The 25,526-nt window shown below is 36.7% G+C and overlaps 3 protein-coding genes across 15 annotated transcripts in view; all 3 read right to left on the bottom strand.

The window, feature by feature from the left end:
* stub1 (STIP1 homology and U-Box containing protein 1) overlaps nt 1–6,166 on the bottom strand; it is an 11,454-nt gene extending 5,288 nt beyond the window's left edge. For 5 of the 6 annotated variants that reach the window (XR_015524299.1, XR_015524300.1, XR_015524298.1 and 2 more), the window contains exons 1-3: nt 5,907–6,166; nt 2,735–2,953; nt 879–1,077 (exon numbers count right to left, since the gene is read on the bottom strand). Coding sequence is in view for 3 of the 6 variants with exons in the window: in XM_087308165.1 (XP_087164291.1) it covers nt 879–1,077; nt 2,735–2,857 (322 nt within the window). In the remaining 3 variants the exon portion in view is untranslated. 6 annotated transcript variants of the gene reach the window in all.
* The window catches only part of katnip (katanin interacting protein), a 1,410,884-nt gene that overhangs the window by 1,287,844 nt on the left and 97,514 nt on the right, over nt 1–25,526 (bottom strand). The window lies entirely within an intron of this gene.
* On the bottom strand, nt 8,835–24,587 carry luc7l (LUC7-like (S. cerevisiae)). 8 transcript variants are annotated; one of them, XM_087308436.1, is made up of 13 exons: nt 24,372–24,587; nt 21,920–21,986; nt 21,555–21,635; nt 21,326–21,454; nt 20,604–20,698; nt 18,789–18,887; nt 16,283–16,393; nt 15,954–16,097; nt 14,276–14,452; nt 13,656–13,744; nt 12,578–12,607; nt 11,361–11,525; nt 8,835–9,522 (listed from the first exon to the last, which is right to left on the bottom strand). In XM_087308436.1, exons 6-13 carry the CDS (start codon nt 18,882–18,884, stop codon nt 9,399–9,401), a joined length of 936 nt encoding a protein of 311 aa, XP_087164562.1. In that variant the 5' UTR covers nt 18,885–18,887; nt 20,604–20,698; nt 21,326–21,454; nt 21,555–21,635; nt 21,920–21,986; nt 24,372–24,587; the 3' UTR covers nt 8,835–9,398.

The raw sequence follows: 25,526 nt of genomic DNA, 5'->3' as shown, positions 1-25,526 counted from the left end.
TTTTTCTGTACAGAAAGGAAGATTTTTTAAAGAAGGCTGGAACCCTGGAACCCTTTGACTTCAATTAGTTTTGTTTTCTACTATGGAAGTCAATGGTTACAGGTTTGCAACATTTTTCAAAATATCTTCTTTAGTGTTCAACAGAATAAAAAACTCCTGAAGTTTAATAATCACTTGAGGGCGAGTAAAATTAAATTGTGGGGTGAACTATCCCATTAAAAGAAGATAATTTGAAGAAAGCTGAAGAGCACTGACTTTCATATTAAAAAACAAGTTCTATGGAAGTCAATGGTTACAGGTTTTCAACATTTTTCAAAATATCTCCTTTTGTGTTCCATAAAATAAAGAATTTCATAAAGCTTTAAAAGATTGAAAAAAGGGTGAGCAGTGCTTCATTTGTGAATTGCGAGGTCCCGGAACAGATCGGGGTAACAGATCCGTCATGTTACCTCAGGATGTAGAGGTGCCACACACAAAAGTTTGGCACAAACTAAATTGAGGGAGGGGGTGGGTAAGATGGCGGGGCGTTGGATGGTGGAGGGGGGGGTTGTTTAAGATAGCCGGGCGTTGGATGGCACAGGGGTGTCGCGGACGAAAGTGGAGAGGGTTGAGGAGTCGCGAAAGAAAGTGAAAGTTAACAGCGGATGGGCGGAGCAGGGGGGTTGAGGAGGGGGATCAGTAAAATGAGGTGCCAGATCAGATTTCAGAGGTGCCGGATCCAGAATGTTCACTTTAAGCTAAATATTAGTATTTTTACCAATATCTAGTCAAATATTATTTGCTGTCATCATGACAAAGATGAAATAAATCAGTTATTAGAAATGAGTTATTAAAACTATTATGATTAGAAATGCGTGTATAATCCGCTCAGTGTGTACCTCTCTGTAGGTTGCCGATGGCTTCTTCGTAATTCTCCAGCTCCAGCTGACATTGGCCCAGAAAAAAGTGCGCCTTCACCGATTGGCTGTCGAGCTCGAGGGCGTGTTTACAGTCGGCCAGTGCCTTGTCGTACTGCTGTAGCTTGACGTAGCATAGCGCTCTGTTAGTGTAGTACACAGCCACTGATGGGTTTCGATTCTACGCAAACAAGCAGAGACACGTTTAATACAACACACAAGATCATACAGAACAACTCATGAGCAACTCCAGCATTATGGATGTGACATCTGGAGTACAAACTTGAAACTGAAAATTCACAGAGAATGTTTATGTTAATATTAAATCGAAATAGCAGTTAATATTTGTGACTAAACACAGAGTTAATCATAAAATATTAATCTGTAAGTGTGTATTATACTTTAAATGAGAGAAACAAACATGCGTTATGGATGTGACCAAAACATTATGTGGATTTATAGCTTTTTAAATGTAATATATAAGTGCAGTATGTAAGTTTGACACCCAGTGGTGAAACTAGGTATTGCACCCCTTGATCAAAACAAACGCAAGCACAGGTTGCCAGATTGTACAGAAACCCGGAAGGGACGTAGTTGAGGAGAAAAAATTGGCTGGGAGAAAAAAATAATGGGTGAAAAAAAAATATGGTTGGGAGGAAAATATATATTTCTACGTTTTTGCGTTCCCTCGCGAAGATGTTTTGCGTTCTCTCGCAAAACTGTTTCTCCACAAACACTTCCTGTTCACTTCACTCACGTAAACCCACCCGTTTTAGCTGAAATTCTCCCATATTTTACCATTCTATCCCAATTTCTTTAATATGCAATATATATGCAACCTCTGAAGCAGTGAAAGCATGTATAAGCGCTGACTGACAGACGCGCTCCGTACAATAAACTGATCCCAGCTCAGCGTCTGTACACGCCATTTAAAGTGACACCTGTTATCAAACAAGTGAGCAGCAAATGAATGTCATGTTTTGTTTTGTTTGATAACAGAGGTGTCTCTGTAAGAATGCACAGATCAATAATGAAGCATTCCATTACTTTAGAAACTGTTTACGCTCATTTAAGAGAAAATAAGCTTTAGTTTTAAAATAAAACATGCAGGACGGAGATGTTTACATATTATTGAGTGTATTTGTCTGTTTAAACATACACCCGCTCCTCTGTAAATGGCGTATACAGAAGTATACATATTAAACATTATTATTAAACAGAACTAAATATTTGATGTTTTTATACAATAATTAACTTCTGAATTTATTTACAGTTGAGGGCAGATTTCTTCACCCTCTGATGAATTATTTTTCCTTTTTTAATTATTTGCCAATGATGTTGAACAGATTCAGGAATTTTTCACAGTATTTTATTTGGTTTATTTTGGCTAGAATAAAAGCATTTAATAATTGTTTTAAACCATTTAATAGTCAATATTATTAGCCCCCCTATGCAATGTTAGTTTGGATTGTCTCCAGAACAAACCACTGTTATATTATGACTTGCCTAATGACCCTAACTTCACCCTAATTAACCTAGTAAAGCCTTTAAATGTCACTTTAAGCTGAATACTAGTGTCTTCAAGAATATCTAGTCTAATATTATGTGCTGTCATCATGGCAAAGAGAAAATAAATCAGTTATTAGAAAGGAGTTATTATAAATATTATGTTTAGAAATGTGTCCTTTAAACAGAAATTGGGGAAAATCTGGTAAAAACTATTTACCAGAAGGTTTAATAATTCTGAACTTTCTGTGAGTCTGAATTTCTCCTAAACCCCCCGCTGTTGAAACTGACACGCATATTTACTCTGTGTGTTCCCAGCACCCCTCACTCACGATGGCTTTGCTGTAGCAGGTGACGGCCTCCTGGTACTTGCGGCTGAGGAACAGGCGGTTTCCCTGCTCCTTCAGCTCCTGTGCGGATGAGCTTTTCTCTGGGCTGCTCGCCATCTTCTCCATGGGCTCTGCGGTGGCCGCTCCCCCCTGCTTCCCAATCCTGTTCCCCGTCTCTTCGGTGAGCACCGGCCGGTCCCGGGGAGCCAGTTACCTGCAAACCTCTCAGAAACACACAAGGAAAATATGAGCCACAGTAATGCAGGTGCAAAATCATAACAATATTCTTATGGGGTCAATTTTATTAGCCACCATAAGAATATACATTCAAAACAGTTTGTTAGAAACAATGATATGCTTTGCGTGTTTGTTTTTATGTTTATATAAGTGCTATTTTCATTTATAGCTCTTGATTTTTGCATTGATTTTTAATATCTCTTGTTTAAATACACTATGAACAGCAGCTACGCTAATTATTTTCTTTATTTTCTATTTCCACCTGGGGATACTCATCCCGAGGCCTCTAGAGATTGTGCAGCGCCATTGATGTGATCCAAGACCTGTGAAGAAATGATGCCAACCGCAGAGCACTTCTAGAGGTCTCCATAATCCTGGACCAGGCCGTATCCTGAGCAGATATCAGGGCCGGAGTGGGACTCATTTTCAGCCCTGGAGTTTCAAGCCAGACCAGCCCACCTCGACTGATTACATTAAAATAAGGTCATTTCCAATTCAGTTTCTAATGACACTATCACATCTTTTTTGAGAAAACAGCTGCTTTAGAAATTCAAATGTTCAACAACCCTTACAGTATTATGTCATAAAAACGAAAAATAATAATAATAATTTTTCAGGTGAGATTCGAACATGGGTCGGAAGTTTCGCAACGCAACGTGCTTTCCACTGGACCACAATGGCGCTATTCCAGTGGGAATAAAAAATAAAGATTACACTGTGAACGGCAAGACATAGTATTACTTTGATGGCTAAATCATTTTCTCCTTTTAGATTTCTGATCAAGTTTTGTCAGATTTAATGTAGTAAATCATCTGATTTTCATTGAGCAGGTGTATTATTCATTAATATTAATTATTCAAATTCTTATAATCACTAAGGTGCCACTGTTTGGGGTCGAATGATTAGTTACATCATCATTAACGTTAGTAAACCTGCAGGCTGCATTTTGCTCACGGAGCAGCAAGAAAAAAAATAAATAAAAAGAGCGGCGCTGCGGCAAAATAATGAAAAACAAAAAAAAAGAGTGAGGCTATGGTCAAATTAATAAATAAATAAATGAAAAAAGTGTGACTGCTGAGAGTGCAAGCAGCTAGGGACACTGGCCCTCACGGCCAAAAAACGGACCGACCCACCAGGAATTCTCTCGGTTCGCCAATCCGGGCCTGGCAGATATTGTGGTTGTCATGGAGGAGCTGAGAGCATAAGACTGATGCCTGAATCACCCCAGTGACAAACAAGTCCTCACATTTATCAAGTGGGCCAGCCTGAACACACGCCGGTGACCTACTCACACTTGCATCTTCTCCACGATGGACATCCAGCGTTCTCCAGCCTCCGGCGCCTAGACTGCTTTTCTGCAGTTTGGTCAGAGGAGAAATGGTCGTGCCCAACAGAGCCGGTTTCTCTCCAGGTTTTTTCCTTCACTTCAATCACGTCAATTGGTGAAGATTGTTCCTTCGCTGTTGCCACTGGCTTGCTTGGTTTGGGAATTGTGGAGCTGCGCATCGATGGATTTGCTCTTCAGTGTTTGAACTCTCAGTATTGAATATTAAACCACACTGAACTAATCTAAACTGAACTCCAACTCTGAAAACTGGACTGACAGTTTACACTATCACTATATCACTATAATCTTCTATGTTAAGCTGCTTTAACACAATCTGCATTGTAAAAGCGCTACAGAAATCAAGATATTTTTCAATTAGCTACAGAACAAACCATCATTATACAATGACTTGCCTAGTTAACATAATTAAGCCTTTAAATGCTGAATACAAGTATCTTGCAAAAACTTGCACGACCCTCAATTGGTACTAATGGACCCAAAGTGTGCTAAAAAAATCTCCCCCACACCAATACACCACCACCACCAGCTTAAACCGCTGACACAAGGAAGGATGGATTCATGCTTTTATGCTGTTGACGTCAAATTCTGACCCGAGCATCTGAATGTGTCAGCAGAAATGGAGACTCATCAGAGCAGGCAACGTTTCTCCAATCTTCTATTGTCCAGTTTTGGTGAGTCTGTGTGAATTGTAGCCTCAGTTTCCTGTTCTTAGCTGACAGGAGCGGCACCCGGTGTGCTCTTCTGCTGCTGTAGCCCATCCGCCTCAAGGTTGGACGTGTTGTGTGTTCAGAGATGCTCTTCTGCAGACCTTGGTTGTAACGAGTGCTTATTTGAGTTTCTGTTGCCTTTCTATCAGCTGGAACCAGTCTGGCCATTCTCCTCTGACCTCTGGCATCAACAAGGCATTTGTGCTCACAGAACTGCCGCCCACTGGATATTTCCACTTTGTCGGAGAATTCTCTGTAAACCCTAGAAATGGTTGTGCGTGAAAATCCCAGTAGATCAGCAGTTTCTGAAATACTTAGACCAGCATGTCTGTTATCAACATCCATGCCACGTTCAAAGTCACTCAAATCCCCTTACTTCCTCATTCTGATGCTCGGTTTGACCTGCAGCAGATCGTCTTGACCATGTCTACATGCCTAAATGCATTAAGCTGCTGTCGGTGAGTGTATACTCTACATTTTTCTGATTTTGATTGAAATGTATTAACGTGCACCTTTTGTAGAGCTGCTGTTCGTATAGTAGAAATGATTAAAATGAATTGTTTAATGTACATCACGCACACACACATCTGGACAACAGTAACACACATCTGGACACTGACAGCTGTGTGAAATCATTCATGACTCTTTATGCAGCTCTGTGAACTTAAAACACACACAATCCAACAGTTAATCACTAAAATTAAGCACTACCAACGAGTAAATGTAATTTCACGTCGATCAGAAATTAAACTCCTGTGCCTGACACATCAGCACATTCACACTTTACAAGCTAACAACCAGGTCAGCGCTGAGAATAAACACGCTTAGAGATTAAATCAGATGGTTTGAATATGAAATATGGATTATTTGAGGCGTAAGTTACCGGGTTTGACTGCTGGACTGACGCCTGTCGTTAGCAAACCGGTAGCGACACTGGTGCTTTGATGATCACTTTTGGATCCCTGATAGCGAATGAAACGCGGCCAAACTCATATTCCGACTCGATCATGACATTAAGATGACAAATGTCCGACGTTTTCATCGGCGATCCTTAAAAACACGACATTTTACCCGCGGATGTGAGACGCTAGCATCATGTTTCGGTTGTTTTGACTCTGCCGTCACTGTGACGTCGCCGGAGGTGACGATCGGAAGCTCGTTGCCAACGTAATAACGCCACCTGTCGGCGACGTGCAGGAGTTTAATTTAATAATAATAATAATAATAATAATAATAATAATAATAATTAGATAAAATATATAAATAAATATGAAAATAGTTATAATAATAATGCTTGAGTATTATCATTATTTATTCTACATTTTACACGTTTTTTCCGGTTGCACATTTTAAAAAGTGTTCTAGAAAAGCATGTAATAAAAATATAAACAACTGACTTAATTTCTACTTCAGCAAATAATTTTGAGCTTTCTTATGACTTTTAATTCTTATGACTTTAATACCTTATTTATAATTTTGACCTTTAAGTAACACAGAGTAAGCCATAATTGCTCATTTTTTATTAAGAATTACAAAAAAAAAGTCTCAATTTCTTCTTTAAATATTTTTTTTCATGTAGTTATAGAATTTAGCTATATAATTTAATATAAAAATACATCAAATGTCTTTAATACTCCTGTAAAAATGTGCATTTTGTATTTAGTTTTTGTTTAGAGACATTTTAGAGTCACCCTAAAAAGCTGCATCATATTTTAGGTGCAAAACAATGAGTTTGCTAAAATGATGTGAATAATTTAATAATAAACATACTCAAATTCAGATTGTAATATAATTTCTTGCTGAACACCAAACACATTCAGAAAAATAATATATTAACATTAAAGAACAGTGAAAGAGCCCTCATTCACCAAACACCATTTCAGTTCATAAACCATATAATGCACTTTAATGAGGCCAACATGAACAGTCGACAAGTACGACAAGTAGAGAAAATACATAAATCAAAATGTGAATAATTATGATGATAATATATAATTCATTAGTGTTATCATCATTTTTACTCTACATTTTAGTTTTTTTGTGATTATTAATTTTAAAACTTTAAAAATGTTCAAGATAATGTGCTTTCTTATCACTTCTAATTTTGATTTAGGTGTAACATTTCTTCTTTAATACCCTATTTATAATTTTGCCCTTTAAATAACTCAGAGTAAGCTAGAATTTAATTAACATTTATGAAGAATGCCGTCATTTCTTCTTTAAATATTTTTTTTTATGTAATTACATAATTTAGTCATAGACTTTATTATAAAAATAAGTCAAATGTCTCTAATTCTTCTGTAAAAATGTGCATTTTGTATTCAGTTTTTGTTGAGATATTTTAAAGTCCCCCAAAATAGCTGCATCATATTTTAGGTGCAAAACAATGAGTTTGCTGAAAATGATGTGAATAATAATAAATGTACTCAAATTCATGTTGTAATGTTATTTCCTGCTGAACACCAAACACATTCAGATAAAGAATATATTAACATTAAGGAACAGTGAAAGAGCCCTCATTCACCAAACACCATTTCAGTTCATAAACCATATAATGCACTTTAATGAGGACAACATGAACAGTCGACAAGTAGAAAAGTATATGTAAACAAATATGAATAATTATGATACATAATTCATTAGTTTTATCATTATTTACTCTACATTTGCAGTTTTTTTGTGATGATTAATTTTATAACTAAAAATGTTCAAGATATTGTGCAATGATTTAATTTCTACTTAACTAATCGTACTTTTGAGTTTTCGTATGATTTTAAGTATAACATTTCTATTTTTTCCCTTTTATTTTGACCTTTAAATAACTCATGAGACTTAATTGCTCATTTTTTTAAATTAATAATTACAAAAAATGCCATAATTTCTTCCTTTAACATTATTTTTTTTATGTAACTACATAACTTAGCCATGGACAGTAATATAAAAATACATCAAATGTCTCTAATTCTCCTAGAAAAACGTGAAATTTAGTCTTTCTCATATGTACAATTACACAAAACTTCCAAAATCAGCCTGAATTTTGTTTTTAGTTTCATGAAGAATAAAAAAAAAAGTTAGTTTTTTGCATCATATTGTAGGTGCAAAAAAAAAAAAATCATGTGAATTTTTTCTAAATGCAATTAAATTAATTTATTAATTTTCATTCGCTTTTTTGGGGTCAGCAGTCTTAGGACAGAACCCCAGACACTTCCTCCAGCTCCACCAGGGGGATTCTGAGGCACTCGCAGGCCAGCAGAGATTGTTCCTCCAGCATGTCCCCCAAGGTCTCCTCCCCGTGGGACATGCCTGGAACACCTCCCTAGGTAGGCATCCGAAACAGATGCCCGAGCCACCTCAGCCGACTTCTCTGGATGTGGAAGAGCAGCGGCTCTACTCCGAGCTCCTCACCCCGTCTATGAGGATGCGCCCTGCCACCCTGTGAAGAAGACTCATTTCGGCCGCTTGTATCCAAGATCTTATTCTTTCAGTCATCACCCAAAGCTCATGACCATAGCTGAGAGCAGGATTGTAGATTCATCGGTAAATCGAGAGCTTTGCCTTTTGGCTCAGCTCCTTCTTCACCACAACCGGCCAACACATTGACCGCATTACAGCTGCACCAATCCTCCTGTCAATCTCACACTCCATCCTTCCCTCACTCCTGAACAAAACCCTGAGATACTTGAACTCCTCCACCAGGGGTAAGGACTTTCCTCCATTGTTGCAATATGTAATTTCTATATTAATACCAAACAGACTCAGGTAAATGACACACCTTTCACAACAGCAAGAGGCCTCATTCACCAAACACCACTTCAATTCATAAAACCATTTAATGCACTTTAATAAGGACGACATGAAATCAAAACGGCATTATAAAAGATCATGTACATAATAAATCTGAAGCAACACTTCAAGAACACGCTTGTTCAGATTTCGTCATCTCCTACAGCTCTCTCTCTCTCTCTCTCTCTATGGGGAAAACAATGGAGCTAGATTTAAAGAAAGGGGCGTTTAAACTGACCTCAGAACAGCTTTCAGAACAAAAACAACATGCACACATTCCCTCAGAACAAACCAAATCTACATTCCAGAAGTAAACGGCGACGGACATCATGACGGGGCAAAAACAACGGCAGTAGACGTTTGTTTAAAAGAAATAAACAGAACTCAAAGCTACACCTTTCATTTCAGCACAGTGGATGAGACGGGTGCAGCGCTCACTGGACTGAGATATTAAAGACTACAAGGACTGTGATGGAGGAGGACGTGGGCAGTTTACTATGGACGAGGCAAACATGATGGATATAAAAGTGGGGATATGCATGTATGTATGTATGTATGGGTCTGGGTGTTCGCTATGGTAACGTGAGATGATTCAGATCTCTCCGGCCTCTCTGTCGTCATGGCGACGAGATTCTGTCCGGCCGTTCAGCCCGTCTGATCTCCGCTCGGATGAGCTGCGCTTGCTGTCCCTCTCGCGATCACGGTCTCGTGAAGACCTGAAGACACACACAGGAATCAGCTTAGTTCAACATAAGAGTTTGCTATTTATTTAAAGCATCAGTTCACTGTCAGGATAAAAAAATGTCTTCAGGTTTGGCATGAATATGCAAATTTTACATTATACTCAAATGAGATTTTAAAAAGAGGGCGGAGCTACAAATCAGGGATTTAAAAATGATCGTGCCTCTTCACAGACAGTACACTTAAATCTTTCCAAGAAATTTAATATCAATATGATATGCCACAATCCAATGGTTTTAAATACCTTGAGCTGCGTCATTTCATTAAATCTTTGTCTGAAATGGGTAAACTGACATTTGAACTTGCAGCCATGGAGCAAATTGTATCAAACAGTTTTGCCAAGGGGCTAATTTCCAAAATATATAAAGTTCTGTCTAACTCATGTACTTCTTCCTTTGAGTATGAAGTGTGTGTGGGAAAAAGACTAGGGTCACTAAATTAAAGACACGGATTGGTCTGAAATATGCACCAACTTGTATTCTAAATGTACTTCATTGGGTGTTCAAGAGCTCAATTATAAATTCATTAACTTATCTTACACCCTTGCGTCTGAAAAAGATTTATAGAAACTCCTCTGATCTTTGTTGTAACTGCAGAAAAGGCAAAGGAACATTCCTTCACTGTTTTTGGGATTGTGACAAAATCATCTCTTTTTGGAGGAAAATACATAATTTTCTCTTTCAGGTAAAGTTCAGTTTTTCTCTAGAATTGTATTTGTTGTATGATGTAGTAGAGAATGTGCCAGACCCCCACACCAAACACCTGTTTTTAATTTTGGTCTATCTGGCGAAATAATGTATACTTTTATTGTGGTCATCTCCTCAGGTGCCTTCCTTTGAAATGTGGTTGTCTCAAGTATGTGCGTTATTTCCACTTGAAAAACTCACTTATGATGCACATCAAAAGTCAGATAGATGACTTCTGGCAGCTATAGACACCTTTTTGGCATTACATCAATAATCTCTCCTGATTTTCTACTCTATGGTATAGATATATTTATATATATATATATATATATATATATATATATATATATATATATATATATATATATATATATATATATATATATATTTTTTTTTTTTTTTTATATCCAGACTGTCTATCCTGACTGTACTACCATGTTTACTTGTTTGTATATCTCCCCGTTTTTTTCCCACTATATGACTGAGACTGTGTTTGTATGTGCTGATGTATCAAAACAACCGATGACTAAAAAAAATTAAATAAAAAATAAAAACATCAGTGATGTTACTTTTTTTTTGTTTGTTAATTTTTTAAAGAGTTTTAGTCATCAAGGTTGGTGCTGGTAAAAAAAATCTAGTAAATGTAAATAAAACAGTTTAAATAATAAATGATGATTTTTTTGACAAAAATAAAAAATAAATAAAGGGGGCGGGGCTACAAATGCCTGTGTGTCAGCATAGTGGCAGATTCAAAACAAGACTGACTTCCTTTGCTAATGAGGGAGAGAGGGGCACTAGTGGGCGGGGCTTTCCCCCTCTGATGACACATACAAATGGAGATTGTTAAAGTCTTTCTGCAGACTGTAGAAAAAATAAAAAATTTTTACTAGTAAAGGCTGGCTATATTCACACAATGCTGCCACACAACTGGGTTTAAACCTCCTATAAAAAGTGATTTTTGCTTTATACGCCCCCTATAAGTAAATGTCCATCCGCGAATCTAAAACATTTTAAAAATAAAGTGTATTACTTCTCTAGTGCTCTCTGTTCTATGTAATGTTATCGTTTATTTTCCTATGCTAAAACAATATAAAACATGTATATTAAAAAAAGAAATCAAGCATTACTTGTGTGACTGTTCTCTGCTGTGGCGTGAGCGGGATCTGGATCGGGAACGGTGTCGTCGGCGTCTGTCGCGCTCTTTGGATCTAGAGCGAGACCGGCGTTTCTCTCGTGAAGCGGAGCGGGAACGCCGGCGTCTGCGCTCTCGATCACGCTCACGGGAACGAGACCTATAAAAAGAAAAAACAGACAACCTTATATTTGCATAAAACCTTTATTTTATAATAAATCTCTTTGCAATGGCGTATATGCAGTCTACCGACAAACCTCCAGTAAAAGGTTCATTTCATGAGGTTCCTTTAACAGCATGAATGTTGTAAAAGTAATTAAACTATAATCAGTTAAACAGACTTAATCATTCATTTAGTTACGCATTCAAGGGTAAAATAAGATAAAAGATAATATATGTGGAGTAGAGTACAGTGGAGGAAATAAGTATTGAACACGTCACCATTTTTCTCAGAAAAACATGTCTAAAGGTGCTGTTGACATGAAATTTTCACCAGATGTTGTTAACCACCAAAGAAATCCAAATATGCAACAAAAACTAATCTAATTTAAAAAAATGAAACGACAAAGGGAAAAGCATTGAACACATGAAGGAAGGAAGGTATAGAAAGGAAGGGAAAGCCCAGACAGCAGCTGAAATCTCTCAGTAGTTCTTCAGTAACCCTCTGCCCTTCCTCAGTGTAAATGAATATCAGCTGCTTCAGTTCAACATCTACATTAGCAGGAGGATGAAGATGAAGCCAAGATGGACATTTCAGCAAGACAATGATCCAAAACACAGCCGAGGAAACTCTCAAATGCTTTCAGAGAAAGAAAATCAAGCTGGAGAATGGCCCAGCCAATGGCCTGAAGTAAAGCTCAGAGTTGATAGACAAGACCCAACGAAGCATCAAGATTGACACTTTGAAGTCTGTGAGAAACTCACACCTGAGCAATGCATGTGACTTCATTCTCCATATGAGGTGTGTTTAAGCTGTCATTTAAAAAAAAAAAGCCTTTTACATAAAGTGCTAAATACATTTCAGTCATTTAGTGCCCTCCTCGTGTCATTTCATAGTTATTACACAGAATTTCTCTTAGTATTGTTTATGTTTTTACCAAAATCTGGTCAATGTCAACAGCTTTTTTAGAAATATAAACATGACGTGTTGAATACTCCCCGCCCCCACCCCCCCCCCCTATATTAACTGATCATTAGTGGATTAATACTGACCTCTTGCGATCTCGGCTGCGTGATCTTGTCCTACAGGGAAAACCAGACAAACATGGTTATTTTGGTCAATACTGAGAATTTTCAAACCATGTATATTTATACTCAAACCATGTTACACATTCAAACAATTCCCTATTTAACAACGGATTTCTTTGAGCTGAAAACACTTTAAAAGTTCATAGAAAATAAAACATTGTTTAAATTCTTCAATTTAAAGAGATAGGTAAAATGTTAGACTTCCATGATACATTTTGTTCCTACTATGGGTGTCAATGGCTGCCTTTTACCAACATTCCCCAGAATATCTTCTGTTGTGTTCAGAAGCATAAAAGTTTACAACCACATGAGTGAGTAAATGGTAAAAAAAAAAGTGAACTGTCCCTTAAAGCAGGGGTTCTCAAAGTGGGGGTCGGGACCCTTCGAGGGGTCGCGGGACAATGAAGGAGGGTCGCCTGGTGATTTAAAAAAATCAATTTATTATTATTATTAAATCATATAAGAATGATCATATTTTATGCATAACCTACTGAAGAGAAAAATATAGTCATTTATAATTACTATATAGTTACAATCGTAGCTTATAGTTACTAGTTCTATTGGATTGCGACCCCAGTGGTAATTACATCATATTAAAGACACAGCAATAGCGTCAGATACAGCAGATTGATTTTATAACACCAGGTTAAAGTTTCTGGCCCATTACAGCACTGACATTAAACGAAGAATGTATTGGTGTGTGTGTGTGACATTGCATGCAAGGTTTCTGTATTCATAACCAGGATATTGGGGGTCGCGAGTCACTGGCATCATCATATTAGGGGTCGCAGGCTGAAAAGTTTGGGAACCCCTGCCTTAAAGAATCACAGTGCATCCCCCAAAATACCAGTGAATTCTTATTTTAAACATTTATTAAATATTAAGTTAAATATTTATAAGTTTATAATGAAATAAAATAATTTCGAAATTGAGCTTGTGATCTGACTCAAACACGTTTATTCAAGTATCTCTTTAAATTCAAGTCTATATCACAGTGTATGTTGTCCGTCTATGAAGGTGACAGATGCAATACTTTTCTCACCTCTTTTTCATCCTCTCCTCTCTCTCCCGCTCTTCCCTTCTCTTCAGCCGCTCCTGGTTTCTCCTCTCCTGTTTGTCCTGCACGGTTTTCTGTAGAGAACAAGTGTTATTACAGCACTCTATAAAGCTGTGAGCTGTGGTTTAGGCAGACCAGCACCTAGTTTTACGCGATGTCAGCTTCAATGGCCATTTTCATGGCGAGGAAATAGAAATATTGAGAGATTGAGGTTTAACTATTCATTTTTATTTAAAAAAATCTAAAGCTGTATTCAGATTAACACTGTTAAAAATCTCTTTAAAAGACTGCACTGAGTAAAATAAATAATTTCTCACAGAAGTAAAACCAACACAATCTAATAAAACATGCTTCATAGGTAAAGTGCTACTACAAATAAAGCACATGGGAGGATTTTCTCCAAGAATTAAGAACTTATGGACTGACTGATTCTACAATGGGTAAAAATGATCTGATCCCATCAAGGTTTCCATTTCCAACATTAGAGCCAATTTCAGGAAGTTTGTTAATTAAATGTTGATCCCATTTATCATTAACGTATGAACAAAATGTTAGCTTTACATCCGAAGCAGGTAATAAACAAATTTTGGGGTTTGACCCATTACCTTCAGCTGCTCCAGCTTCTCTCTGATCTGGATAAAGCCCAGGTGTAGTTTCCCACCAAAGTGGTCAGCGAGACGCCGATCGTTGTCATGGAGACCCAAGTAGGCGGAGCAAACCTCACAGACACGCAACTTCTGCTGCTGGAAACTAGATGCGGGCATAGAGTTCCTGTACTCTTCCTGAAAGTGACACATACAGAGCAAATGCACAGCTAATAAACATCCAGACAATTACCATAGAAGAAAAGAGATATTAGATGGTAAGTTTTAAATCTTTGTCTATATGCGTGTAACAGGTGTATTTTTACATATTTCTTGTCTATTTATGTACACAGTGCACTTGTGTACATAAATATGTTGTCTTGGGTCATTGCATTTTGCAAAGTTTTATGTACAGTATTTACAATGTATTATTTGTATACTGTATATAGCCTCAAATGTAGGCAGGGCTTGACATTAACACCCACCAACTTGCCAAATGCGGGTAGATTTCAGCGTTGGCGGCTAAAACAGACAATCCCACAAGCCACTTCGGCTGGTTGAAAATAATTTTCCCGGATAACAATTCTCAAAAGCAGCGTTAGACAATAAGAATAGTACAAAATGCATGCAAAGGCGATATTAGAATGGGGAAGCAACAGTAATGACAAAAATAATTGTGTTCGCGCGAGCAAAAGAAAGCAGGTGAATACCGAATGAGAGGATAATCACTGCGCTAACAGCTGATGTGACGCGCCGGCTGTTTAAAACGCATGTGCGCTCCTGTTTCCTTGCGTGACGCAACCGTGCCTAGAAACCCAACTGATGTGATCGGTTCTTCTTCAAATAGACTAGACAAAAAGGGATGAACATGCACCCACAGTCTTGCTGCTTTAAGAGCTCCAGATTTGTCTTTTTGTAAGCAGCAGTGGTAGCTTTCACTTTAACCATTCTTTGAACAGATTATTATCCCTTTATTAATCGGACACGTTTCTTTACCTGCTTTCTTGTGTCAATATGGTTTAATTATCATTTTTTACAATAACATTGCTTTAATGGGAGATTACCTCCCTATTTGTGTAGTTAAATGGTGATCTGGGACCTTTAGCCAGGACAGATTACTGTGTATATGTTTTGTTAAATAAAAAGTATAGCATACAGCTATATTTTGCTTGTTTCGACACATTTAAAATTGGTGGCTAAGAAATGATTGTTTGTTTGGTGTGGTCAGAGATGAATTTGGTAAATCCTTCATTTTGAGCTCTGTAAATTATATGAAACAAAAACTAATTATAATACTATGAAACCATGACTCATTGGCTCATGATTAATGACCAGCTTATTCACAACACACAAAAAGTTAAATAAATGAGGCATGTGGACATAACACAGAATCTAAATCAAGTAATTTAAGAATGTCAAAGTCATATTTGTGTGTATAAAATATATATTCCCAACAATAAAATTGTGGCTAGTGAAAATGCAGAGTGGCTAGTACTATTGTAAAACTACTATCCACAGTGGCTGTTGATCAAAAAGGTAATGTCAAGCCCTAAATGTAGGTCACCCAAGCTTTTCACTCATCATAGCACACACCCTGCTGATGATGCGACAATAAATCTGATCTGATGTGATTAAATAAGTGTGAGAAGTGCTCCTGGGGAAATATATTAATTGGATATAATAAAGGGCATGGTCTAACCTCTGCATCCTTCTTCCTAGATCGGACTTTCTCAACCTCCTGCAGAACCTCCTGCGCTTCATCCACATTTCCCTCAGCGCCGAGTTGCTCAGCCTTTGCGAGCAGCTTGCCGATCTCCTCGTTTAGCTCGTGAACCTTTTCTGCCTGTCAAAAACACATAGCACATATTTATAATGTCCAGTAGTGCTTTTTATACAGTACAACTAAAACACCACAACAGCAGTTTTAAGCCAGATACCTTGATTATATAAGCAAAACAGCAATTAAAATACAATTTGATTATTTAGCCTAAATAGTTTTTGTAAAATGTTATCTGAAAAACTTCATACCTTTTGCGCCACCTCAGCGCTGATCTCCTCTTGAGTCTCAGCGAGACGCTTCTTGGCCAGTTCAGTCCTGCGGTCACAGTCAGCAATGAAGGACTCTAGGTGATCCACAGCCTGCAGAACACACACAGATTCAACAACTCAACTTACAAAAGCATTGACAGAGCTCTACTTCATCACAGATTACATCACCAGACGGAATCTGCTGCTGTATTTTGCAGAAAATTTACTCTTAAAAGAAAAATCTGTGGATGCATATTTATTTTAGGAGTGTATTTTATGAGCTGAAAACCTAGCACAAAATAAAAAATAACTTATAATTAAGCTTTACAATAAAAATGCAATCAGAACCACTTGCTTGGTATACAAAGCTACAGCAGGTCTCATGTAAAACATTCACTAAAAGACAGAAAATATTACTTTAACAAATATTCTAGCAATTTGCATATTAATTAATAATATAACTAAAATTAATATCAGTGCTAAAAACTCGCCAAAGCTGAAAAGAGTGACAACCACATCTATTCTAAACCATATAAGCTTTGTCTATATGCAGTCATCTGCAAATAAAAATCTCAGTTTTTGTTTCCTCTCAGAATCGAGATGCCATAACCACTCGCTCATGCTTGCAGACCGAGCTCTCCTGCTTTTTAGAAGTGGACGTGACCCATGGCTGGTTTGGGCATTGCTGATTGGGGGAATTAAGCTGCACTCACTTTATTGGTTAATAAGCATGCCAGACAAAAAGGGCTGTCATGCATTTGCTCTCGGACTGAGATGTGTCTAAGGCCCTGTTTACACTGTCAGGTGTCTCTGAGTTTTTTGCCTGTCTGTTTACACATTCTTATAATTGTGACCCATATCCGATAAATGTATTTACACTCGCCATACAATTTACGACGTCGCACATACGTAAAGGCTCAAATATGTGAAGATCGCCTTCCCGAGGAGGGAAAGGGCCATCATCGTAGCTATGGTTTATATATGGTGCCCTCCAACTTTCAGAGGGATTTGTAGATACGAGAGAGATCTCCGGTCTGGTGGGAGGAAATTGCGCCAACTGACCACTTTCCTCCTCCATGTTTCTTCTGTTGTTGTTTACCGAGTTTCGTCTCCACACAGGCTCTTCCTTCAACATCATTAAACCATGGAGATGTACAACATTGTCACAAGTTTTATGACAGGCAGATCGGATTTATTGAGCCATTATGTTTTATACATTTACATGATAGTCACATATCTGATTTATTTCCACATATGAAGGAGGCTTGAAACCCATCTCTGAATATCTGAATGCATGTGTTTTTTTTACATGCTCATAGAACTGAACCGATCTGCGTCACATGAGCAAAAAAAATCAGAATTGGGTCACATTTAACTGGCAGTGTAAACAGGGCCTAAATGGGTTAACATATTTATTAGAGCAGTGAACCTACACTAGTCTCACGGTTCGGTTACGATTATCATGCCATCGATTCGGTTCAATTCGATATTTCGGTGCATCGACGATGCTTTCCATACACAGCTTTATATTTTCTTCACAGCAGCATTTCTTGTATTAAAATGAATATATTTATATATTGTTTGTAATACAATTTTTTCGTTTAATACAAACAGTCATATATAAACTGTAACTTTAAACAAAACAAGCATTTAGCAAATAATATAAACAAACATAAACATCCAGCTCAATTTCTGAATCTTGTCTAGTTCTCTTACACCTCTTTGATTGGTCACACCCTCAACAAAAACGGTTGTGATTGGCTCTTGCGCGCTGCGCTTTTCAGATAAGTGACACTGATAAGCGGCAGGGGCGATCTCACAGCTGATGCATGATAGACACGGTGGAGAAAACTCTGCAGACACGCGCTCGTTTCTGTATCCAAACGTAATGCTGTAAAACAGCCGAGAGGAGAAGAAAAGCCACCCCAGCAGGTCAAATGGGCCACTGTGTGTGTGTGTGTGTGTGAGAGAGAGAGAGAGAGAGAGAGAGAGAGAGAGAAAGAGAGAAATGGAGTAGGCTACTTTCATTCTCTGGATCTCAGTGAAATAGGGGCTATTGTTGTATATGTCAGTGAAAGACTGATCCAGCAAATACTCAGTGAAATTGTGCACAGTTTATGAGTTTTAAGTAGTTAAAGCGTTGTAAATACTCGCGCTCACCTCCCTCGCGACAGAGTGCATATGAGGTAAATGACGTCAGTAATAACCGGTTATGATTATTACTGAACCGATACCGAATTGTCCGCGTCTGCATCGTGATGCACCGAAGAAACAATTAATTTTGACACCCCTAATATATATATTGCAGCCTTTGCGATTAGACACCCTCCACCTCAATTTTCTTATTCACAGATCAACAAGATCAAGTTGAAAATCCCAGATTTGTAAAAAGTTGACAAATGTGCACCTCTGCACTGATAAATTATACATTTACACAGGTAAATTACTAGATTGAATGACATGCTCAAATCTGCAGGCACGGATTGTGAGCCAAAACATCACTTACATCCAGTTCAAAGAACAAGTCTCTCTCTTTAGACGCGATCTCATAGTCGGCCCTCAGCGCCAGGTCATGGATCTTGGAGCATTCGCCAAGGTCCATCCGCTATAAACACATCAAACAAACAAACATAGCCTTCATCAGTATGAACAATATATGACAGTGAAATAAACTGGCTGAATACACTAGGCCTGTCACAATAATCAATATAGCGACTTACCGTGCAATACTTGGATGACCTCAATTTTTGCCATGGCAGAATATATACTTACAAATTAACAAATAGCATTAAAGCCATTTTACAAAGAGATTTACATTTTACCTCACCGCTGTCAAAGATTATATTTAGATAATTACAAATAGGTAGGGCCAAACGGAATCTGCGGACGTTTTTTGCTATTTCTGCGGAAAATTTTTGGTAAAAATCTGCAGATTTCTGCGGAATTATTTTGGGAGTATCCAGCAGAGTTTCATAAATAGAGCTGCACAATTAATCGTAAAAAGAATGTGATCTCGATTTGATCCCCTAGACGATCTTAATCCAACAGTTCTACGATTCTGTCAATCATATTTGCAAGTTCAGGAGAGAAGAAAAGGCGGCTGCACGAGTCTTTTTATTGTTTCACATACTTTGCCCAGTGACATTGACACCTCCAAATGATGTTGAATGAGTCACATACTGTATTATAAGGTATAATTCACCCAAAAATGTCATTTTTGTCTTAATATAATGATGTTTTCACAGCCGGCAAATCACACGTGAGGCGAGCTGCTGACCGTGAGCTCTTTTCACAGGAAGGGCGCGCGCGCTCTACTTGATGATAGATGTGTGCGCGCCTACTTTAGTGAACAGAACCTGCATATGTTGTGAGTAACAGGTAATACAGTTGTAAATAATATTCAGTTTGTGGCAGTGATCGTTTGGGAGCTGCACGCGAAGTATGAACAGCACTTCGCAGTCAAAATGAAACCGAAAGTGTGCACTTCATTTAAATGATCATATCGCATTTGAGAGTTATGATTACGACAAGCATTTGATATGTTTTTTTTTTCATAGCGAACAGAGTTGTGCATAAATAAATGTTTAGTGTCAGTATAACTACTCTAGCCTATATATTGTTGAATATAATCTAATAATGACAAATGTCTGATTTTACCAGTGAAAAGAATTGTCTAATAATGTTGTCAATGACAGATTGCAAGCATACATCTTAAATATAATAATTCAACATCAGAATTATTAGAAGTAGAATCAAATTATTTATAGAAACCAGTAGACCTACACATAATATTAATATTGATGTTTTGCCATATTGTTTTTTTACCATACCTTTATTTTACATCTACAGAATCGTAAGAAAATCATGATCTTAATTAAGCAAAAAAAAAAAAATTAAATAAAATTCGCGATTCTCATTTTAGCCAGAATTGTGCAGCTCTAATCATAACTAAAACCTTAATATATAAAATGAAAAGTAATAAATTACTGAATAAAAACTGAATAAATTCAGATTTACACATTTACTCAAGTAAATAAACAGAATTAACGACGGGCTAAAAATCTGCAGAATTCTGAGCGCGCAGATTCCGTGTGGGCCCACCAATAGGACATTTCATAGTATATATAATAGGACATTTCCCATTTCAACATCAATGTATAGAATCTAAATAACCTTAAGAATGATATTAGTGTTATCATTATATAATCAGTGGCATAAAATCATCAATGACAATAATATCGCTTATCAGAACAATCTCTGACAATATATCGCACAGCAAAATTTCCGTATCATGACAGGCCCAGACTAAAGCTTTCCTCACCGTTCCAGAGAGGATGTCATGCGGGCAGCAGTTGAGCAGGTGAGATTTGCAGACGCGCTCGTCTGTGAATTTAACCCGCTGTCTCGACTCATCTCCTGTAAGAACACAGCACATAATTGACACTGAATGAGACCACACACAAACTCGCGCACGGCTCACACACTCAATGCGGTGCTACACACTAACTTTGTTGCCAAGGGTCACAGTCCTGCCTGTCTCTGCAGTGAAATCATGACATGTGCTGAGTCTGAGAGTGTCTGAGAGTGCTGTCACATATAATCAGTGTTACGGTGGAGAGCAAAAGATCCTGTTCATGTAGATTGCAGAGGTTTAACCTCCGCTGACCCAAGGCCGCTTTCTTTAAAAGGCTGCTAAATGTGAATATCTAAAAATTGAATAACCCAATAGGCTAGTGTTGTCAGTCTGCATCAGTCATTTATTCTGTTTAGCCATCAAAGACATGAGAGGAAGTTCTGTGTGTCAGCCTGTAGTGTGTGTGTAAGGTCTGGGCGACACAGCTTTAATTAAATCCCAATTTCTTTCAATCTTAATGTTGTTAAAATGACTAAATTAATGCATTTAATACATCAATAAAATACGTAAACTGAAATCAAAAGCTTTTTTAACATGTAAAACAATGACAATAATAACTTAATTATAAATTTGTAAATAAAAATCACTAAAAATACAATACAATAAATTGTGAATATTAAATATCTCACCCAGCCTTACTTTTCATGATGTGTCTGCAGTTTTCAGACCTGCCAATTGAGCGCAAGGGTGTATGGGATTGTCGTCTTGTACTCTAAGAGCATAATCCCTCATGCATACATACTGAAATGCTGAATAATCTAACGTGCACATTAAAAAGCAACCAATACAAGAAGTTGAACAAGTTGACCAAGTTGAAACAAAACAGAAAACTAAAGTGAAAGGTTAATAGATACACACTGCGAGGTCTCTCCCATTCAGAACCCCTCCTGCGGTCCCAGCCTCTAAAAGTTTAAAGGGAAAAGCTTTTCTTGCCCAAACCTGTAATGAGGAAGTTGGGAATGATACAAAAGAATACAAGTGAAGACGTCGGCGGAGGAATTTGACTTCTTTCCTTTATTTACTTAATGTTGTTTTATTAAAGTCAGTTTTGAGGAAAGACGCTCAGGCACAGCATCAGTGTACTACATCCGCCTGGGCAGAAGCTTCGTATCCTCTCTGCTTACTTTAGCAACTAGCGTGATGTGTAAAACAGTTACTGCTGGAAAGCAAACAGTATTGTTTTTTCATATTCATAACAGCTTTAAAAAGCATTGGTGACTCACGGCTCGATGAACATGAGGCTTTTCTGCAACTCCCTTGCAGATGTAGGCTGGCAAACATACACTGAACCTTAATGAATAGAATAAAGGGGCCACAATTGTTCAGTCTGTATGAAACAAATGCACGGGAAGCATATGAATTCATCTCAGCAGCATTCACACAGACAGTCGCTTCATTCACACGGAGGGTGAGATTTCTTACAGCCAGTTTAACTCAATTCAACAAATTCTCCTTTCTGTTGTTTGCTCATCTTTTCATCTGATCAAATTCATATTATATAAATTACTTAAGTCATATTTCCTCTTGGTAATGCTCTTTTAGATTTAATGCTTGCATCCATTTTTTTAATGTGAAATTACACTCTAAAAGAACGAGAGGTGGTCATTAACCCTTACAAATATATTATATTACATTTATATTAATATATTCAATCTTTTTAAACAAGACATATAAAATAATGTATACAGTCCTCAGCAAAAATGAGTACACCACATATTAAAAAATAATATAGGTGATATTTTCTGGTGCATTTCAACAAAACCGATTTATTAAACAGATTTATTCATTAAAATAAATGTTTGTCCACCTAACAATCTTAAAAATAGAAATATTAATAAATAAATATTGCAAGAAAAAAAAAATACAAACTAAAAAATTCCAACTGCATTTAATTTAGCTCGTTTATCATGATTTGTCCACTTTTTAATTTTTATTTAATATTTTTTCCCCCTAACAGAGATTTGGCTGTACTAATTACTGGAACATTATCGTTAAGTTTAATCTGCAACAGATAGCATCCTATAAAAACATATACAATAAATAAATGTTATATATAGACAATATTCATTTAAAAAGACAGACTTGTAAAGGCTGTACTCATAAATGCTGAGCACTGTACATGGTCATGCAATATTATTAATCAATGCACTCAAAATACAATTGAAAAAGGTGCATTTTCTATTAATCTATAAGAATTGTGTTATAAATTATACAATAAAAACTAATTGCGATAGATATTCAATCCACTCAGGGTTATGCAGGTTTCACCAAGTAAAATTTAAGACATTTTTAAGACCATTATAATTGAAATTTTAGAGTTAAACAGGGCTAAATGCTAAGCATTTTTTCGTATATCCCAGTTAGAAAATATTTTTACTTGCCCAAAACAATTACAATTTAATACATGTAACAATACAATAATAATCATTTTGTTTGAATATTTTTTTTTATTAAATTTTCAGCTATATCCATTAAACCATATAACGCTAACCAAGAATTGTACAAAACATAGCTGTCAATTACTTCAGAAAACAATAATATTAATTGGGTCAGTATCCTCAGCAGTAAATAAATGGAGAACTTTTAAGCCAATGTTACTGTAAGCAAAGTCTTTAGAAAAAAATTGTAAGATCTAAAACACAACATTTCAGTAGATTTAAAGCTTTTTTTGGGCCTAAAATTTAGCTTTTGAGGTTTAAGACATTTTAAGACCCTATGGATACCCTGCCACTTCAAATGCTGTTTAAATATCACCTAAAATTGACAGCAGAGGCAGATTTAACCAATAGGCAAAGCAAGCAGCTCCCAAATAAATACCTAGAAGTATAAATTATACTTATAAATTATATATAAAATCATTTATCATATTTTGTATGACGAGGATCTAAAAAAAAAATCTTTTTATTTTTACTTCTGCAGAAATGTGTCCCCGCCATCAATCATGAAGCAGTCCAGCAGTCAAATTAGGTATTAAGTTTAAATAAACGTAATTAAAAAAATTAAAATATTTTATTAAAACGTTAAACTATTAAAAAATTGTTTATATATTATTTTAGTTGTAAAACGTTTTAAACGATTTTCTTAAAATGAAATCACAAGATGTTGCTTTAGGTGTTGTTTTTATTTTGCATTAAGACGCAATACAGAAAAGGAGATTAATTGATTTAAATAAACCAATTAAGAATAAAAAAAGTATAAAGTTTTGGGTCCCCAAATCACTAAATCCGCCCCTGCCTCTAAAATATATTGATCACTAACATTAACAATAACATACTAACTGTAAATACAATTATCTGGTGAAAACGTGTATAGAGTACAATAAACATAAGATGTTTTTTTCAATGTTCTACTTAAAATTAGCCTACTGTCTCCATTTTCACTTAACTATTACATTTTAAACACTAGTCTTCCCGGCTTTTCAATTAGCATAGCATAGCATACGGAGCCTTGACGTCGTCTCACTGACGTCATTAGCCTCCTTCATGGACACAAACATTAAACTAAAGCGCTTCAAGAGGAAATGTTGCAGCATTTAGCTCATCTCAATGCTTTGATATTCGTCTATAGACATTAATTTTAGTATTTGATTGGGTTACTCTATTGAGATTTGGGTTAATCTGAGCGCGCGGCCTGCAGAAATCCTCTCAGCGCCGTTAGCACGCAGCTAACACTCACCATCCCTCGACGTTCCCATCAGCTGATCCAGCAGAGCTCTCATCTGAGCCTGGGCCGACATCCTCGCTGATTAACCGAGCTCACCTCACAAAGTTGACACTGATTTTACACTAAAACTGTGCGTTTGAATCATCTGCAGAGCGCTTCGCTCCTGCGCCTGTCGCCTCCGCCGCTCTCTTCGCTAGCGAGCGAGCAAATGAACTCAAACGGCTGAACAGCCAATCAGAGTGCGTGACGCAGTCTTAAAGAGGACGCAGCAGTGCTTCACGTCAAAACTACAAATACACCGTTTTATTTTTGTTAACAGATACATTTGTACATTTAATTCTAAAAACGTATTTTCTAATATTTAATGACTAAATACCCATTGCGTTTAATCTGATTCACTTTTTTCTTTGTATTTGTTTGTATTTTAGTGTATTTGTGTGTATTGTATTTGTATTTTTTTGTTAAAGATAGGCCCAATTATAACTATATGTTATTGTATACATATACTTATATTGTATACATTGTTATTGGGCTTATTAAAACAGAAAATGCACAAAAAAATGCGTAATACTACTAATACATTAACACATAAAGACAGTTACAGCTCATCCAGGATGCTGCGGCCAGGATTCTGACCAGACCCAGGAAATCAGAGCACATCACACCGGTCCTCAGGTCATTACAGATATGCTGACTGAATACAAACCTTATGTGATCTTTAGGATCACATAAACTCCAAGGGTGAATCTGCCTTCAGCTGGAAGCAGCTTCCAGACATGATCAGATGTGCTCCAACATTAGGCACATTTGCTTTTTCACTCTTTCATAACATGTTAAGACACGTTTTTTTTCAGTTTTTAATCAATTTTATTATTTGTTTTTATTTTCTTACACTTGTCTCTTATATTCCTGTTTATGTAAAGCACTTTTAATTGCCACTGTGCATGAAATGTGCTATAGAAATAAACTTGCCTTGCCTTACAGACTAACACATTTAGCCTATCGAATGCTTTTATGATTTACTTAGTTGTTTATTAGATACTTTAATGGTTTTATTATTTATTTTTGCGCTTGTTTTCTTTTTAATTGCATCTATTTTTCTTTATTCATTCATGTATTGATCTTTTATCATTAATTGTATATGTATGTATGAAGATTTTATAAGAT

The sequence above is a fragment of the Danio rerio genome, chromosome 24, assembly GCF_052040795.2.
Source record: "Danio rerio strain M-AB ecotype USA chromosome 24, GRCz13ab, whole genome shotgun sequence".
Lineage (NCBI taxonomy): Eukaryota > Metazoa > Chordata > Actinopteri > Cypriniformes > Danionidae > Danio > Danio rerio.
The sequence above is the reverse complement of the archived record's forward strand: the minus strand, read 5'-3'. Positions and strand labels throughout refer to the sequence as shown.

Coding starts and splice junctions, on each gene's coding strand:
- luc7l (XM_087308432.1), bottom strand. CDS start 22,061: ATGAATTCATATGCTTCCCGTGCATTTGTTTCATACAGACTGAACAAT. Junction 14,453..15,953: donor CTAGGAAGAAGGATGCAGAG/GTTAGACCATGC, acceptor TGTCACTTTCAG/GAAGAGTACAGGAACTCTAT. Junction 11,526..12,577: donor CGCAGCCGAGATCGCAAGAG/GTCAGTATTAAT, acceptor TTCTTTTTATAG/GTCTCGTTCCCGTGAGCGTG.